At 37.0% G+C, this 18,785-nt stretch overlaps 3 protein-coding genes across 4 annotated transcripts; 2 read left to right on the top strand and 1 right to left on the bottom strand.

Annotated features, from left to right (window-relative positions):
* Positions 1–691: 691 nt before the first annotated feature.
* LOC6645257 (rRNA biogenesis protein rrp36) lies at positions 692–2,922 on the bottom strand. 2 transcript variants are annotated; one of them, XM_047011940.1, is made up of 4 exons: positions 2,659–2,922; positions 1,881–2,141; positions 1,236–1,798; positions 692–1,157 (listed from the first exon to the last, which is right to left on the bottom strand). In XM_047011940.1, exons 2-4 carry the CDS (start codon positions 2,125–2,127, stop codon positions 780–782), a joined length of 1,188 nt encoding a protein of 395 aa, XP_046867896.1. In that variant the 5' UTR covers positions 2,128–2,141; positions 2,659–2,922; the 3' UTR covers positions 692–779. The 2 variants fall into 2 exon arrangements, with proteins under 2 accessions (XP_046867896.1, XP_002068181.2); XM_002068145.3 differs by lacking the exon at positions 2,659–2,922 and adding an exon at positions 2,434–2,643.
* A 779-nt stretch (positions 2,923–3,701) lies between these two features.
* LOC6645256 (mucin-5AC) lies at positions 3,702–13,028 on the top strand (the record flags this gene model as incomplete). The annotated part of the gene is made up of 2 exons (XM_002068144.4): positions 3,702–3,852; positions 9,820–13,028. Coding segments are annotated over 2 exons (3,204 nt in total), but the record flags the coding sequence as incomplete, so codon positions are not given.
* An 808-nt stretch (positions 13,029–13,836) lies between these two features.
* Positions 13,837–15,295, top strand: LOC6645255. Its single transcript, XM_002068143.3, has 2 exons — positions 13,837–13,954; positions 14,022–15,295. Exons 1-2 carry the CDS (start codon positions 13,852–13,854, stop codon positions 15,164–15,166), a joined length of 1,248 nt encoding a protein of 415 aa, XP_002068179.2. The 5' UTR covers positions 13,837–13,851; the 3' UTR covers positions 15,167–15,295.
* Positions 15,296–18,785: the final 3,490 nt, after the last annotated feature.

The following is an 18,785-nucleotide window of genomic DNA, read 5'->3' as shown; positions in this document are numbered from 1 at the left end:
ATAAGCACATTGCAAGACATGTATTTAAAACTTTTGTAATTTTAGCCGAATTATGTATATTTGATTGAGATCGAAACGTGTGAAATTCTTTTGTCTCTTTCTTTAGACGCATGTGGAACAGCAATGAAATTTTTCATTGCATACTTTGCAGGTCGTATTGAATTACAAGTTCATTAAAAATCGCAGTTTACCCACAGATATGTAGGATTTTGGAATTATATCAGATTTTTGGATCTGTAGTAGTATATCTCTTGGTTTGTTTATAAGCAACAATATCGTTTTGGTAATTAACTTTCCATTTACAAGAGGACGAAAACAAAATGGAATTTCGAGGACTATCTGGAGATGTGAAATGCACTCGAAGTAACATTAGATGTACATATAAGATATAAGGCAAGAGTTTTTGAAAATAAGTATTTCCTTTAAAACAAAGCCTCTTGCCATTTATTACCTTTAATATATTTCCCCCTTGGCCTGACCATTGGATTCTAAATCAATAAATAAATAAACAACATTTCATATATAGTTTAAGGTCAATGAAGCGAAAAAAAAATTGTAATTCGTTTATTTCCAAAAGAATTTTCGACGAAACATACAGATACGCAGTTTTTCTTACTATCACAAATGTAAATATTACATTTGAAACAATTTAAAATTTATTTCTATATATAGGTATATGTATATATTTATTTATATATAGAGGCTTATATTTTGTATGGTTTTTTTTTTATGGTTTTAAATTCGAATGTGAAAGCTGTGTATAAAACATTACACATTCCTTATGATTCTTTGGTGGTTCTGGGCATCAATTTGGGCAGCTGTAGAGTCAAACCCAAATGTTGTAAAGCACCCGAGGGCGTGGCACTCACATTACCGCCCCCATTTAGAAGACAACGTGCTGCCATTTGTTGCTGCTGATGCTGCTGCTGATGCTGCTGCTTCTGATGATCATGCAAAGTGGACGACTCTTCATTATTTTGTAAGATTTCACCCAAAAGATCATAGACACGTCGTTTAAAATATAATTTCTGATGAAAATTCATATGTTTAATCTCTGGACGTAGACTCTGAAGGAAGGCATCATCAAAATCGATAGCTGTAGCTGGTGCTGGTGCTTGTTGTGGAGGTACAGAAGTTATGCAATTTGGAGTTTGTATCTAAAAATAATGGTTTTCATAAGAGTATATATCGAATATATATGTATGTATGTATGTGTATGAATGATATATATGTACCTTCTCTTTAGGGTCATGTAATTTATTCTTCTCTAGATTTAAACGCTGACGCTTTTTGGGCGGACAAGCACGATTACTGGTTTGATAGGACTCATCGCCAGTACTTTGGCCCAGCATCTCTTCGTGCTCCTCCTTGCAATGGACACCGTTGTTGTTATTGTTGGTTTTGCGACTGCTATTGGCATTGGTAATCTGCGCATGCTCCGCATCGGAGGCCAAATGAGAACTATCACGGCTATTCTCATTGCTACTTAACGAATGTTTATTTATTTCCACAGTTAGTTTGACATCTTCCTCTTCGATTGCTTCATCATCGGCATCATCTTCATCATCATCATCGTCGTCATCACCATCATCGTCATCATCAGGATCGATGTTGCTGCCACGTGAACGTCTTCCACGTATGGGTATGGGTACACCGGGTGTTATATGCTTCTTAAGGAATTGCAACTCATTGGTTAGATAATACGGTTTCATGCGATTCGATCCCGACGCACTATGCACATTAATGGAACGTGCAAAACTTGTACGGATATTGCGCCAACGTTCCTTACACTTTTTCACTATGATAGAGGAGAGACGAGGCGAGACCAGACTAGGTCGTTGGATGGAAATGATCACTAGATTTATTGTTATTCAACTTACCCGAATCGTGCATTGACTCGGATATCTCCTGCCATGCATTATCTACACTTGATTTACGCATATAATCGGGATGGGAACGATCATACATATATGGATGTTGTGATACTAGGCCACATATTTTGGCATTCTTCTCATACCATTCGGGAGTTAGATTCTTATTCAATGATCCAGCCATGGCATATGATTTTGATGATGAATTATTTATTTTAATGCGTATATTACTGCCAGTGCTGCGTCGTGTATTCATATCTAAATACTTTTCTATAGAAACAAAAACGAAAAAAATTAAGATATGCAAAACAAAACCAAATAATTAATATTAAATGAATTAACAAAAGCAACAACAATCACAGCTACATGTCGTCGTTGGTGACATTTTTGCAGTGTTGCGATAGCAGCAACAGCCAACTAACATAGCGACAGCAGCAGTAAATAGCAACAACAGCATCGGCAGCAGCAGCAGCAGCATCGGCAGCAACAGCTGTTTGGCGCGCCGTTTTAGCAATGGCGTTTGCATTGAGATTGTTGTTTGAAATTTCTATGAATTACTCACCTTCTTGCTGGACGTGATATTCAGTGACAAGTTGTTTGAGCGATTTCTTAAAAAATAACATTTGCTTGTTAACCCAAAATGACTTGGATGTGTGTGAACGAGATGCTGCCGCCGTGTCGTTGCTGTTGCTACTGCCTATTGTTGTGTGTTGCTGGCGTCGTTGTCAACGTTGTTGCTGTTGCTGCCGCTGCTTGCTGTTCTTTCCACTCTCTTTCTCTCACTCACTCTATGTTAAGCCGGTCGATGGCAGGTTAATTTGCCTTTTATTACATGTGAATTCAAGCAATTGAATATCTATTTAATTTCAAATAGTTCTTTTTCGCAACAAAAAAATATCTTGTACTATGTGCAATGCAGAGAAAACTCAAAACGACGACACACACAATAACAGAAACGAAAGCGAAAACCTAACAAACGCAAATCAACAGACATGAGCGGCGTTAAGTTGATGTTAATAAATGGAGGGAAATTTACGTAGAGTACGCTCCCTTGAGCGAGAATTTTAACTGCACCTATGTCACACACACAACGGCAGAGAGATAATAAGAGAGAGAGAGCGCGCAAGCAAAGAGCCACTCACAGCGTTGCCAGGCTGCATAAATTTTATGTAGAAGCAAAACAAACGAAAACAAAAAGGAAAAAAATACCAACAACAAGAGCCAAAACAAACGAAACAAAATAAATCGTTCAACTGCCAACTGTTGAATTCATTTTTACAATACCAAAAATAAAAGGAATAAAGCTTTTAAATATACACATGTGGCATAAACAAGACTTGTTAAGAGCTATTGAACTGAATAAAATAAATTTCATATACATTACATATTATGTAAATCATAGATAAATAAATAGTAGGCGTAGAAATATATTTCATTTAAATTTCTTTGGTTTCGTCGACCCTGGTTGTTGTTGGCCAACCCTCGCATCTGACATGCCAATTTACTTTTTGGTAGTTTCTCTCACGCCCGCAATCGTTCTCTCACGTTTGCCAGCTGCACAGTAATACATGTTTGCTTGTGTGTGCGTGTGTCTATGTGAGTCTATGCGTTGGTTGCTTTCGTTTGTGTGTGTGTGTGTGAGTTTCTGCTTTTAGTTGCCGTTCACAAATTGCTGCTGCTGCTGCTTTACATTGAACATCGTCTTACTATAACTTACTGGTTCGCGTCTCGTATCGTTTTCAAACTAAACGAATTATTGACGGGTAACAGTGGCGATATATTGAAAAACAAAAAGTGTTGTTTATCTGCTTGTCGTCGCCGTCGCTTTAAGTAGTAGGGATGAACAACGAATTGAATTTGCGAATAGTGCGGGCGGTCGGTAAACAACCTTTGCTTTATGATCGAAACGATGACAATTATAGAAAGAGGCTACCGACAGAAAACTGTTGGGATTTAGTAGCCGCTGAGACGGGCGAATCGGGTAAGGTTTTCTTTTCATTTTTCCAAGAAATATATATTATGCATATATATATATATATATATATATATATATCAGCAAGTATATATATATATATATATATCTTTAGTGTTGTAAGCATTCGCATTCTTCTCCCGCCAATCGATTTGCTTGCTATCGATAGTGTTGCAAAGTATTCGCCTGCAAACGAGTTGGCCCGCTCGCTTGACGATGGCCGGCAATCGATTAATCACACTTTACCAGTTATTTTTTTGTTTTGATTATCGAACTTGTCCACATGGATAACAATGAACCACTTTATTTTTGAAAACCAATTAGTTGACCTAAATTTAATTTTAATTTAATTTCAAATGGAAATAGAAAATGTATACTGGTCATTTAACCGTTTATTTCTTATTTTGTGTTCCTAATTGCGAGCCGCTTAGCATATGAAGGGAAGACATTTTTTTATGTCCCTTTTTTTGTTTAGTAGAAGAAAACAGCTCAAGTTATCCGAAGAAACGAATATTTAAAGCGGTAAACGATTGACTAAAAAAAAAATGCAATTTCGTGTTAATGTTAAATTATTTTGCCTTACAAATTTTTAAATGCAAATTAACGGATAAATCGTTTTAAAGTAGAAAATTCTGGTACGTGTAGTTCGTTCTCGTTGCCTTAACCATCGCATTAAGAAGTTTTGCATATGCATATCAAATGAAATTAAAATTTATAGCTAGTCCATGAGTGAGTACAATTCTTTTTATAATTAAATAAAAATAAAATAATAATTTAAAAAAATGTTTGTCATATAATTTAAACATTTTTTTTAAATGCAAACGCAAGAAGCACTTTAAATTTGGAAATTAATCAAATATTAAACATTTTTAATGCGAATTACCGGGCAAATCGCTTTAACCTTTAAATTTGTAAAAAAAATCTATTTTAACGTTGCAATCAACAATTAATTGACTAAAAAAATTCAATTTCGTGTTAATGGTAAATTATTTTGTCTTAGAATTTTTTAAATGCAAATTACCGGGTAAATCGTTTTAAAGTAGAAAATTCTGGTACGAGTTGACCATTCTTATTGCCTTACAACATTTGACCACGTTTTACATACTCTTGGCACGGGGTTGGTTATGTTAATCGATATATCCAGCATGTGACATTAAATTGACCTATCGGAAAAGCTGGGGCCCTCGATAAATACTGTTGATAATGTAATCGAATGTTTTGCCTGCTCTAGTCTGTCCATATTAATGGCTGTTGCACAGTGCGTAGAATAAGTTTTCACACATCCAGTCTTTATACATATGTTGTTAATGTACCTAATGTAGGTTTATTTTTTTTTAAATCATTTTACATTTTGCACATTTTTCAAATGTGTTTCTTTAAAATTTATGAATATTATAGCTTCTTCAAGAATAATCGGACTAATAATAAGAAAATTAATAAAAATGTTCTTAACGAAATCCAATTACTTCTAGAAGACTATATAGTAAAGCCTAAATTGCCTAATAATTCATCATTAAAATACAAATTAAGATGTTTTCTTATTGGTAGAGTATTAGAAAGATGGCTTATACAAAAAATTGTAAAGTAAAAATTTTACTAGATTGGGTTTTGCATTTTTCAGTTGCTATAGAGAACTTGGGTATCTCATTCTATTTTTTTTTTTTTTTTTGGATAAAGGACAAGGCCAGTTGATGTTGCAACAGGAGAGAGTCTAGAATAAATTTCAATGCTTTCTTAAATAAATATACATATAAGGGAGAGTGCCCGGCTGTAGACCGGTTCTCAAAGTGGGTCACGCAATTTATTTTGGAATTCTTTTCGATTATTGATCCAAAATACTAAGTTTCCATCATTAGTAACTACTTTTTTCGCTTATATCTTTCTGTATATAACGTCGCACAAAAGATATTGGGTAACTTACATATAAATATTGTCAAGGCTAATTACTTCACAAAGAGAGAGCAGGTTTGCAAAGGAATGCAACTTTTTTTAATTTTAAAGTTTTTGTGGTCTTTTGCTTTATTTCTTACGTATTGCTCCAGGGGGCCAGATAAAAGTTGTCTCTAGAAAGTATGTTACAAATATTGCTGCGTTTGTAATCTAATCAATATGTTGTTTATGCGTAAAGAATCAAGATTCCCAATAACATTTTCCGTTCCATATTTGGCCTAGCCGTCTAATATTTATAGGGCCGCAAGCAAACTCGGTCAACAACCTGACACTCTCCCTTATATATTGTATACATATTTCTCCAATTGGAAGGTCTCATATATTCCAATTGTATTAGCTTTTCACTTGATCAAGTGAGAATCCATTTAGGTGAGGTTCCATCCATATTGCTTTCTAATTAAAAGTCTATTTCGAACCGCAAATCAATGTAGATCTAGGTAAATATAACTCTGTGATGAGATAAGGGTGTAAAAGAGGGAAATGATCACTCTGTGCTGTTGAACCAGTTTAAATCACAAATGGCATAGGAAAACGGAGTACAAGTAATTTGAGTGGTTGATTCCAGTTGAATGAACATTGATTTTAATGCCAATTATTGGGTTTTGTAGGTCAGGTTTAAAATTTTATAAATTTATGGTTCAATATATTTTTACTCAAACAGAAACCATTTATTGTCATCAGTTGTAAGCTTTTTGATAACAATCATTTAAATGAATGCAACTAGGAAACACAATCATTTGATACTTTATTGTACTTTAGATTTATACTAAAGATTCATATATCTGTCTGTTTATATATATATTTACCACTGCTCCGCCGTTTTATATAGGGTCGACTTTTCAGACACATTTTCTATGCATCTGTATTTCATTTTCAAAAAAATATAAATTGCAGACAATTGATTAAGAATTAAGTTTAACATCATAGAATTTTAGCAAAAGTTAGTGTATGTATATATAGAAAATGTTAGTAATGTATATATAGAAATTGAAACAATATCATTCTGATTTGATTCAAATCGGACCACTTTAATTCAATTTAATCAATTCAATGCTTAAATTTTTTTTGCCTTAGTCAAATACATAGAGATACTAATAAAATACCTAAACCGGGCTAGGAGTTCATTTTAGACCTAAGGATTCTTGGTGATTCGTAGAATCCGAATCTGGTGGACGATTATGACGTTTTCTTTTTGGTTCATATAAATTGACCTGCCCTAATTTATGTACATATATGTATGTATATACAAATACTTGATTATTAATTGAAATTTTTGTTTATGTTTGGGGGTATATTAGATGGTATAAATTTGCTTATTGCTGCAATTGTTTGATGAATAGGCTATTGGGGTCTTTAAGAGAATCAGAAGGGGTTAGTGGACTCTTACTTTTTGCTTGTGGAATTGTATTTGGGACATACTATGATTATGTGGAGGACTTGTATTTTTTCATTTGCACTTATCACTGTGATGAAATCGTCTTTTAAATAGAAACTCAGGAGTGTGTCCAAAGAAGAGTCTTTAAACCCGTCTGACAGGGTTTTATTTTTTTAATTGGCGGTCTTTGGCTGTGCTTTGACTAAGTTTTTGCCATATATTCTTATTGTAATCTTTTTAGTTTATATTGGGCTGAATTTTACTTGGTTTGTTTGGTGGACAAGTTCGCTGATTTGTTTCCCTAAATGCGTGAGTGACCTGGAATCCATACTAGGATAATTATTGGGTTTTAGTATATCAGAATATCACGGATCAGTTTTGCATATGTATTTAGAGTATTTGTTTGTCCTACTGTCCTACTGTCCTTTGCTGAGAGTGAGCTGATTGTTGAGGGGGTGATTTAGGTTTTCGCGGCTTGAATCGCTGCTGCTTTTGCTGTGTAGTTTGAGGCTTTTGGTGGCAATAGAATGATTGATAATTGTATCGGTTTCTGCTGTTCTGCTATAGGAAACACCTAGGTTTGACTTTGTTCTGTTCTGTGTTTGTGATTGGGATTATGGGCGAAGGGAGGTGAAATTGGTTTCAAAGAGGTGTTAAGTTTTCTTGTCAAGTATCAAGGATTTGTTTTCGGGGAGTGTTGAGAGTTTGATCTTCGATTCAATAGGCAGTACGTATGCTTCATAAAGGAAATTGTTAATAGGGGTTGAACAAAATGCTACAAATGGTTGTCTTAGTACTAGATGGTATAGTTATGTATAGCTTATTCCTTTGTGCTGGCGAATAGTTGTCATACAAAGAAAGACAATGTCAATAAGGGATCTAAATGTCGCAGTTATAATATTAGTTTGATGGCCACTTTATTATGCTTAGCTTCCATGCAATTTGCACTATTATCGTGTGTGTAATATGCACTTTTCAGAAATTGTTAATCCTAGGATTTTGCTATTGTTTCTTAACGAAAGTCTTTTGAAGTGGTATCATAACCCAAGTTAGAATCTAGATTTACTGCAGACATGTATACATACATATGTTGGAATACATACACCAGTTTCAGATGGCAATAAACTAAATTTAAATACTTTTTTGATTTGTTTTAATTATTCTAAAGTCATCTGCATAAGTGAGCAAGTATCCAAATGTTTGATATGATATTAATGAAGTATGGCACAGTTATTAATGAGGGCATCAACACTTACTAATCCTCTATTTTCCCATGGGAGCCATGTGACATATATAGAACTATATAGAAGCACCGTAGCATTAATGATCTGGTAAACATTTACCTTGATATAGTCGAGTAGACGGCCGTCGTGCTGATCGAGAATATACACATATATATAAAGGTTCCATATATAAAAAATAGTTTCTTTACAATGACAAATTTCTTTTCCATGTCTAGCTAAATTTTAGAATGTTAAAAGTGAATGTTAAAAGTTGTAATTGACAAACAGAAACTGAATAATAAAAAAAAATTCAATGATAATTATGAAAGTTAGTTAGATTCGCTGTCTCAAACGCGACATTAAAAACTTCGAAAGATCTCTAGGCCAATTAAGGAATTAATATATACAATGTGTAGCTCTAGATTTGACTCTATAATGGAGTCACACCATATGTTATGAAAGCAGTAAGAAGCATTCTAAGAAATATCCTTTTTGGGCCAACAGTTTGTAGATGTTCTAAGCCTAGCTCACTTTTTACTAACATCTCACAATACAAAGACCAAATTGGATGCAAATGGTTCTATTCAATACATCAGCTTTAACAGCTTTCTAAAAACTTTTAATATTTTGACAACAATCATAACCCTTAAAGTCCTTGAAACGTTTTTTATAGTCAACCGTGTAGAAACATCAAAATCTAGCTAACACTTATTCATGAAAGATAACTAAATGAATCGTATGGCATATGGTGGTGCAACAATGGAAAATTGAGAGCGCAAAATGGGTTACTTAAGACTGTACTTACTATTTGGCGGGAAAAATCAAATACAAATAGATGGCAAAACAGGCGTTACTTGTGCCTAGTTTTCCAAAAGAAAATATGCTTTTACCTGTAGCCATTTTGTTGTCATTTGTTATGCAAAAATTGGCCACAGATTATAAAGCGTCCAACAGATGTTCTAGCTGTGGTAATAAACCCTTGCCGTATGAGTAGCCATAAACTGGTCAAATGTTTGTCATATTCAATCATAACGATTAAAGGCAATAAGTAATACTTAAAAGCAATCGAAGTGATTTTTCGAATCTCTATCATTCCAATATTTTGTATATAACTGAAGATCTTTAATATTTAGTAGATCTATTATCAAATGGTTGACGTTTATTTTTATGATTCCTTTTTAAGACTAGATCAGATTCCGTCAGCCTTGGTAAATCCATGTTTTTATGATGCTTATTGAGTTAGGATCAGATCAATATATAATTTTTCATACCTAAATGTGACCATCTGTTAGGACCAGGTAGGTGTATATGTAGGTTTACAGGTATAGAACAGAGTGATATTGTGTCAGTTTTAGTAGTCCCGTCCCATTCTCTCGCAGCCTATATGTACGTGTGTTGTCTATATATCCATCTCTGTCTTTCTCACAGTCGAGAGATGTAAGCGGCGATGGCGTCAACTGCGTAACGATTATGCACGCTGGCTTAGCAACGATATTCAACGCCGTCAGAGCGGCAAGCGTCGACTTCCCTTTCTGTTCGCCAACGACTTAAAGTTTCTTTTACCTCACATGGATGTTAATGACGAAATACTAGAAGACGATGATGATTCTAAAAGCGAAAGTACCTCAGGCGGCCGTGAGAACGAGATGAACAATTCGAGTGACCTTTCTTCACCGGGCTCGGTTACTGAAGCAGCAACGCCCATAAAAGAAGGATCAAAAACGTCAACCAAATCAATCGAAGACGAGAAGTTGGCCAAAAAGGGTGGCAATAAGGAAGACGAACAAGCAAAAGAGAAAAGCGCTGGCAATCGTCATAAAAAATTAAATGGCGAATTGATTGAGGGAATCAATAACAACAATACATCCGATGAAGAAGAACTAGATGAGTTGCGTATGGAAGCTTCACCTATTCCAACATCAGGCACAAGTCCTGAAAACTCTACAACCGCAACCAAATCACCACAAACGGAAGAGTTTTTCATCAAGCAGAGCGATAGTGATAATCTTTTGATTATAAGTAAGAAACCATCGACATCAATCGCTTCGACAAGTGATTACTTAGCCGATACAACCATGACAGAGGATAGTGCCGATGAAACGATGTCATTGGCGCGAGGCACACGCAAACGTGTTGGCCGACCTCGTAAAGACGGTATCAACCAGTTGCCAATTCAAAAAGCTGGCAGCGAGCAGCGTTTAACCCGTTTGCAACGACGCAAATCTATACTTGCCGGAGCCGAGCATATGTTAAGGAGTTCTACATCTCCCGTCAAAATGACTACAGTGCCGCGAAGCCTAGTGAATCAGAGTAAAACTCAGAATGACCAAGCCCTTAAATCAATCACGACAACTACACCAGGATCCACACCAACATCGACACCAACATCTGTAACATCTTCGCAGTCTGGTCAGTCTTCGCAGTCTGGTCAGTCTTCGCAGTCTGGTCAGTCTGGTCAGTCTTCGCAGTCTGGTCAGTCCGAAAAGGTATCTATTAAATCATCATTATCCTCATCTCTAAGCAACAGTATTGAGGGCATCTATCCACGACGCTCACAATTCGGTGGTGCCCCGAAGTTAAAAGCACCACCATCACTATCATCGACATCTTCAGAGAGTTCATTGATCTTTCCACGTCGTGATTTAGTCACCAAGAAGGCAGTAATATCACTCACACCAAAATCTGGAACTATTACGTCTTCAAGTGCCACAGCTACTAGTTCTGGTGGTGGCATTACAGCTTCTTTACAAGCGAAGCGAACAACAGCAGGCCCTGTATACACTCAATCGCAGGCTAAAACAAATGTATCGACAGCATCGATGGCAGACACTTCTTCGCCTCAACCTATGCGTCTACCCTCTGTGGTAATTAGCAGCACCCCAACAAGTTCTTCGTCTCTGACCGCAACTAGTTTTAATCCCGCCCAGGCGACAAGCACTTCGTTTGTTATGCAGACAAATCCAGCAACAATTTCAACAGTATCGGGATCGATTAATAATGGTGGTGTTGTTGGTGGTACTGTATCAACAATGTCCACTCCTATTCTAACGTATGTGAAGCGTTGCGAACGCGGTGTCCAGACTAAGTGTCCCGATGTTTTCTCAGATCAATATTTCATCGATATGGTAGTGCCACAAATGGAGCAAATGAACTCAAGGCAAAAGTTTTACTTTAAGCAAAAAATACTTTCCGCTATAATGGAGACATTTGATGATGCCACCGATTTTCCAGCCAGTGGCCAAGTACAGCATTTCAATATAAATACACCGAGTGGCTTGGAAGATATTACCGATGCGGAATTACGACTGGTCAGGGAGTTGGTTAGTATGGTGTCTGCCGCAAAGCGTACACAAGCAATGATGAATACAACAGTTGAGCGAAATGCTACCGATACATCAATCGGAATTTCAGAACCACCCACCCCAGCGCGTCCGGGACATAGAATGACCGATGCCAATTTGCAACGTCATATTATACAGCAAGTGCAGAAACAAGTAAATGCCCAAGTGACATCACCGAATCAAGAGAAACGAGTTTATCGTATACTACCAATGAATGGGCGAAAAGACGCGCCAATGCCAGTAAGTCGGGTTATAACTGGCCCCAATCCAAAGAGCTCAGCCTCTAGTATTGTCGCCGCACGCACACCTCAGGACTCATCGTTGAATGCTCTATTTGGACCATTGAAGGCGTCGACCATTGCAACCGCTAGCCAACAGAGACAAGCTGGTGTGGCTTCACTACAAATACGTCAAATGTCTAGACGTTTTTCGGTATGCGGTGTAAGTGGTGCAGGTGGAATTCCCGGTACACAAACTTCTACACAAGCCGCGAATAATAATCAGAATAATGCTGAACTTGCTAAACGTCGCATGGTGGCACCTTCTGACAATTCGACGCCACCTCAACAGCGTCCACGTTTGTCCACCGTTCAGGGCGATGCATCGGCCGCTTCATTGCTAAGAAAATCGATTAACACAGTGCCAGCTGGTCAAAAGCAACCTTCACCCTCGGGCGTCGTGGCGGCTCTTCAACATCAACAACAACAGCAACAGCAACAACATCGTACTCCTCAAATTGCCAGCGTTCAGGGTGGCGCCACTCCATTCAATGATTTCATTCAACCGAGTGCCGTAAAGTCGTCACCCCAAGCCGCCAACAAGTTCCGTCGATCGCAATCGCCAGTCAAGCGTACATCCCTGGTTGTGGCTAATGTCAAGAATGTTGCAGGTAAACCAACAGGTGCTGGTGGCATTTCCTCCGGACCACAGTCTATTAATAGCAAAGCTCCGGTGGCAGCACCCACTGTCAACATGGCCAATCTCTTGGGCAGCTCTGGCTCAAACTCGCCTCCACCAAGCAATAATAATGGCGACCAAGATATGGCCGCAACTATAGCTGCCGATGATTTCTCGCTGGCCGGTCTAAAACGTGAGCCACGAGATCCTCTTGATGAACATGACGATATCTTGGGAATGTAAAAACCAAACAAATGAATAATTACACAAGAAGCAGCCACTTTAACTTTATTCCGAATTTTAAAATAATTATTTTTTTTTTCTGTTTTTCTTATTACTTAAAAATATACACACTTTAATAGAATATAAGCAAACAAACAAAAAAAAAAAAAAAAAAAAAAAAAACAACGAAAATCAAGAAAACCCTTTTTTTTTAAACTATTCGCATTAAAATATGCATTTCTTGTTGAATCCTATTTCAATTATTTACATACATACATACACATACATACATAGCTACATATATAGGTACTATATATAGCAATTGTCCAAAAACAAAAAAAAAACAAAAAAGAATAAATTGAAAATCGAAATGCCTATTCAAATAAGAAGAAAAAAATTTGTAAAACATTAAATATTTGTTTGTCTATCTTCATTAATATTAAAATAAAAAACCCAATTCCGAAATTTGTAGTTGGTAACTATAACTTTGCAAGTGTTATTATTTATATGGCCATCATTGTATACAAAGGTAAGTGCGTCATTTGGTAAGTCATTTACACTGAAAAATGTTCAAAATCAAATACAAGCATGGTCACACTGTTTCACGGGCTCTCTATTTCCCAATTTCTATTGAACATTTCAATAAAGTACACATCATTGATAGAGTCCACGTCATCAATAGAATCCAAATGATAAGATTTATTTTTGGTTTTTAGTATAAAAGATAATTTAGTATATAGTTTATTATATTATAGATAAAGTGGTAGCCAACCTACACGTCAGTGAGTTTAAAGTTTTGTTGAATACGATTTCTGGTGAACCCCAAACGAAATCGGACTCGTAAATAAAAAGTCTTGGTAGCAATGATAAGAAAACATTGGCATTGGTATAAAAACGCCTGTGAAGTGGCTAGACAATTCAGTTAAACAACAAAATCAGAGAAAGCAACATGAAATCATTTTCAATTTGTGCGATTATTTTATCGCTAGCCTTTGTGGCTATGGCATTGCCCAATACAAAAACAAGAACTTTCAATGCCATTTACGAAATACAGAATATACCTGAAGATGCCCAGAAGTTCCGCGAAATGCTCGAGAAGAATGGTAATTAATAGCACTGTCTAAATTTCCAATTTGGATTTAGGAATTTGACATATATGTTTTTCTCTAGGTGTTTTGGCTAAGGCTCAGGAGTTATTGAAATCTCTGGCTGATATGTCTGTGGCGTCTGATGCCGATAATGTTCCGGCCGATCAGACAGATGTGATTCCAGATATGTCGGTCGCTTCCGATGCTTTCGATAAGAAGATCCACAACTTCCACATCCCCATGAGATCCGAAATATTCCATGTTTCTGGTCCACAGGCTGTGCATCATTTCCATGCTGTCGGTATGCCACAAATGTTCCGTGTGGGTGTACCCCAGATTTTCGAATTCCCTAAGCATCTCCCTGCCCACGCCGATGCCGATTTGATTCCCGACATCTCCGACGCCTCCGATGCCGATGAAACCCCCAAGAAACCTGTCTTTGGCTTGAAGACTCCCCCTAAATTCTTCAAGGTTGGCGGTCCTCAGGCTGTTTCCGCTGATGCCGATTTGATTCCCGATATCTCTGTGGCCTCCGATGCCGATGAAACCCCCAAGAAACCTGTCTTTGGCTTGAAGACTCCCCCTAAATTCTTCAAGGTCGGCGGTCCTCAGGCTGTTTCCGCTGATGCCGATTTGATTCCCGATATCTCCGTGGCCTCCGATGCTGATGAAACCCCCAAGAAACCTGTCTTTGGCTTGAAGACTCCCCCTAAGTTCTTCAAGGTCGGCGGTCCTCAGGCTGTTTCCGCTGATGCCGATTTGATTCCCGATATCTCCGTGGCCTCCGATGCCGATGAAACCCCCAAGAAACCTGTCTTTGGCTTGAAGACTCCCCCTAAATTCTTCAAGGTTGGCGGTCCTCAGGCTGTTTCCGCTGATGCCGATTTGATTCCCGATATCTCTGTGGCCTCCGATGCCGATGAAACCCCCAAGAAACCTGTCTTTGGCTTGAAGACTCCCCCTAAATTCTTCAAGGTAGGCGGTTCTCAGGCTGTTTCCGCTGATGCCGATTTGATCCCCGACATTTCCGTGGCCTCCGACGCTGATGAAGCCCCCAAGAAACCTGTCTTTGGCTTGAAGACTCCCCCAAAATTCTTCAAGGTAGGCGGTTCTCAGGCTGTTTCCGCTGATGCTGATTTGATTCCCGATATCTCCGTTGCCTCCGATGCTGATGAAACCCCCAAGAAACCTGCCTTTGAGTTTATGGTAGGTGGTCGCCGGGTCTGAATTTGATCTGGCTCGCCCTTCCGCCTTAAAGCCATATCTAAATTGATGTAAATGTGTGTGTATTGTATTCTTAGTATATAATTTTTTTTTGTTTTCAAAGCAGCTTTAATAAATTATAGCAAAAAGTAATACAAGGAGACGTATTTTCTTATCAACAACAATCGTGGAAATCTTAAGAGGTTGGGTTTTTTTTTTGGTTTTTAATTATTTTTTTCAATTTATATATGATTTATAAGCAGTTTCCCCTGGTGTGATAACCATTAAAAAAAGATAGTGACCGTATAGACCGTATAGAAGACATTGTAGAATAATCAGCTTATAATATTCCATTATAAAATCAACATTTATTTGTATCGATCAGTAACTGAATATGGCCGTTTGATGATGCTATCTCACTCATTCAGCGGCGACAGCTTTCGGCCATTTGCATAGGAATGCTCTTTGGATAGCTTAAAATTTTACCTCTCTCATTTTCTCTCTCAATTTGCATTCCTCTTAAGTTGTCTTTCTGTAATTACGATGGCCGACAGTGAAAATTGAGCGTACAATTGAAAAAAAATTATGTAAATGAATTTTGTTTGGCATAAAGTTAGTGCTAGTGATTAAATAATATAGTAGGGTTTTTGCCAATTTACAGATTATCGCTTAAATTACGTATATTGTTTTTTTTTTTTTTTTTGCTGCGTTGCTCTCAATTGCAGTCGATATCATGACAGTGTGTGTAGATGTGGGAGAGAATTTACACAGCAGCCTGTATACCTGTGTACGCTTACGTGTGTATGTGTGCTTATCAGAATAGGCCTTGACATAGAAATGGCTGCTCTTCACTTTTGATCTCTCGCTCTTACTCTTGCTCTCTGTCACCCTCTGCCCTCGCTCTCCCACGTATGTCAATTACAGTTTGAGTTTGCAATTGTGAGTGATGGCAGCCAAAAATTGTGCGTGCAATTAATGTTAAATTGCTTTCTATTCTACACTTGGCTAAAAAGAAAATTAAAACATTGTAGAGGTTAAAGTAAGTGATATTATGTGATTCGAATGAGGATCAGTTTAGTTTCGGTTGTATTTGATTTATTTTTTTGTGCGCATTGTTTAGCTATAAAAATCTAAAGTCGACGTTGACGCTGACGTTGACGTTGCCATCAGCATCGCGTTGTTTAGGTAAAAAATTTGAATTCGTCGTTTACGCAGACGTCGACGCCGCCAACGGCATTGCGTTGCTTAGGTAAAAATTTCAAGTCGACGTTGACGCAGACGTCGGCGTCTGTATTTATGTTGGTGGAGCAGAATGTGCGCGTGTGAGCTTTTGTTTATATTTGTTTCCTTTCGACCACTATCATATACATACATCCATATATGTATGTATGTAAGTTTGTTTGGGTATATGTATGTTTTTCCCTAATGATTGTTTGTTCCTAGTGTTGGAAATCCTTTTTTTTATCTTTCTTAACTCCGGCTCATCATTTATGTATGTACATACATATGTACATCAGTACATAAATATATATTTCATCTTTAATAGGTAAGTTTGTACCTAGTTTGTAATTTATCTGTTTATGCATTCAGACAAGGGCGTAGCAAGGCGTAGTCAGAGGATGGCAGCTGCCCCCTTTGGAGCGTTAAATTTTAATACATTTTTTGTTATAAATTCATTCAATTTGGGGTTACATTTTTTTTGTTTAATTTTTGTTTTTAATAATCTATGTGAATCTATTCTTTCAAAGATGCTGCTCATTTAGAATGATGGCTACGCCCTTGCACTTATATAGGGCGGGTCAACAGGTATTGAAATTAATGGAAAACTCGAATCCACTTTCCTTTACTGGCCGCTAGCGGCGCTAGAGTGCTCATGTGCTTGTAAAAGTGAGCGAGATTTTCATACATTTGATATAATAAATTTATAATTTACAAATTTATTTGTTATATTTGTTGCATGACATTTCATTTTTTCACACTGATTGTGAGATTGTACTTATCTGATTAGCTCCTTTAACATTTAGGCATATGTAAGTATAATAATAAATACCTGAAGGATATAGTTTGAATGGCATAAGGTTGAGCCATTTTGGTGCAGAAGAAAAAGCATACTTTCAACACGAAACTTTCATGTAAATTCCGGTCTCTATTATTGACAAAAACAATTGAAAATTGATATCACCTTTTTATAGGTGGTATATGTTTGTATATAAATTGATCAACTAATTGAATCAATCCAATGAGAATACCTGCGGGCTTGCACAAAGTGCAGTTTTTGGGGTCATAATAATCCAGGGCTTCTCAATGCTCAATGTGGAGAATATTGTTGTTTTTTTTTTTTGTTTAGTTTGTTGTTGTTTTGTTTTTGCTATTTATAAAAAGGAATTAACGGCAAAAACCGGACCCACACACAACAACAGCTAACTGATCCCAATGTGCCACAAATGGCCATAAACAACATCAAGAGTGAAGGAGGGAGGAGAGGACAAGGTGGGTGGGAACGGTGTGTGTGTTGGAAAGGGACGGGTTGAAGCGGGTGTAGATGACTTTGTTGTTGTTGTGATTTTCACACAAAAGCGCTAAGCGCGGTGGCTACTAAATTACGTGCTCATGTGTTCTAGTTGAACTCCTCCTCCTTTCAACTCTGCCTCCTCCTGTCCTGTCCAAGTGGTTAGGCCGCATTTGGTGCGCTAATGAACCGCATTGGATGCAGGCCCAGTTTCAGGTCCATCGAGTCCAAGTGGTTGGGGTTCGTTGGTGGATACTCTGGATTGTCTCTTTTTTCGTTTTCTTTCTTTTTTGCGCATATTTAAACGTGAAAATACCGTTTAAAAGTGTAACAATGCTGTTAACGTTAACCATTGTGGGTTGAGCCCCAAACAATTGCCGCTTGATTAAGGTGAGGTGTGAGTGTGTGAGTCTCTGTGTGTGTGTATAGGGCATATGTATGTATGTATAAAGGATAGTGGGCGTAGAGTGGAGAACACTTTTTTTATCAATCGCCCATTATACTGACGTGTCTCTTAAAGAACCTTTAATCAAATGGTGAAATTCTTTTTATTTAATTAATCACCTTATATACCAAAGTACAAGTAAATCCAATAGTAGATCAACTTTTTTGGGGCTTAGTCATGGCATTGTCTAAAAAGAACCATTGCCAGACATTAGACATTGTTGTTTTTTTAACAAAAACTGAATGAAAAATGTACAAATCAATTAGTTTGGCATTGCCGAAGTATTTATACACTTTCAGAGTATTAAATTTAATATTATTTACATATATGTATGTATATAGGACTCGAAAAATGTTTCATCTGATTGGAAATATAATTGTTAAATAAAATGTTGAAATCCAATTTAACAAAGAACAGGAATTATTACCAATAAAAAGAAAAAATAAAAGGCCAAAGATTGGTATAGATATTCCTTAGAAGAGTATACAAATAATAGAACGCATTTGTTTACTAAACAGAGAAAGGTGAACGATAAGACACGTAATAAATATTTGTGTGTCTGATAACCGATGAAATAAATTTTTTTTTGATTAAGAAGTTCATGTCATGGTACGTTAACATGAGCGTTTTAGAAGGGGTCTACATAATGAAAGCTATTTCCATCTCCATTCATTGCAATTGATATTCGT

The sequence above is a fragment of the Drosophila willistoni genome (assembly GCF_018902025.1).
Source record: "Drosophila willistoni isolate 14030-0811.24 chromosome XR unlocalized genomic scaffold, UCI_dwil_1.1 Seg143, whole genome shotgun sequence".
Taxonomy (NCBI): domain Eukaryota; kingdom Metazoa; phylum Arthropoda; class Insecta; order Diptera; family Drosophilidae; genus Drosophila; species Drosophila willistoni.
Note: the sequence above shows the minus strand (reverse complement) of the source record. Positions and strands in the feature narration are given on the sequence as shown.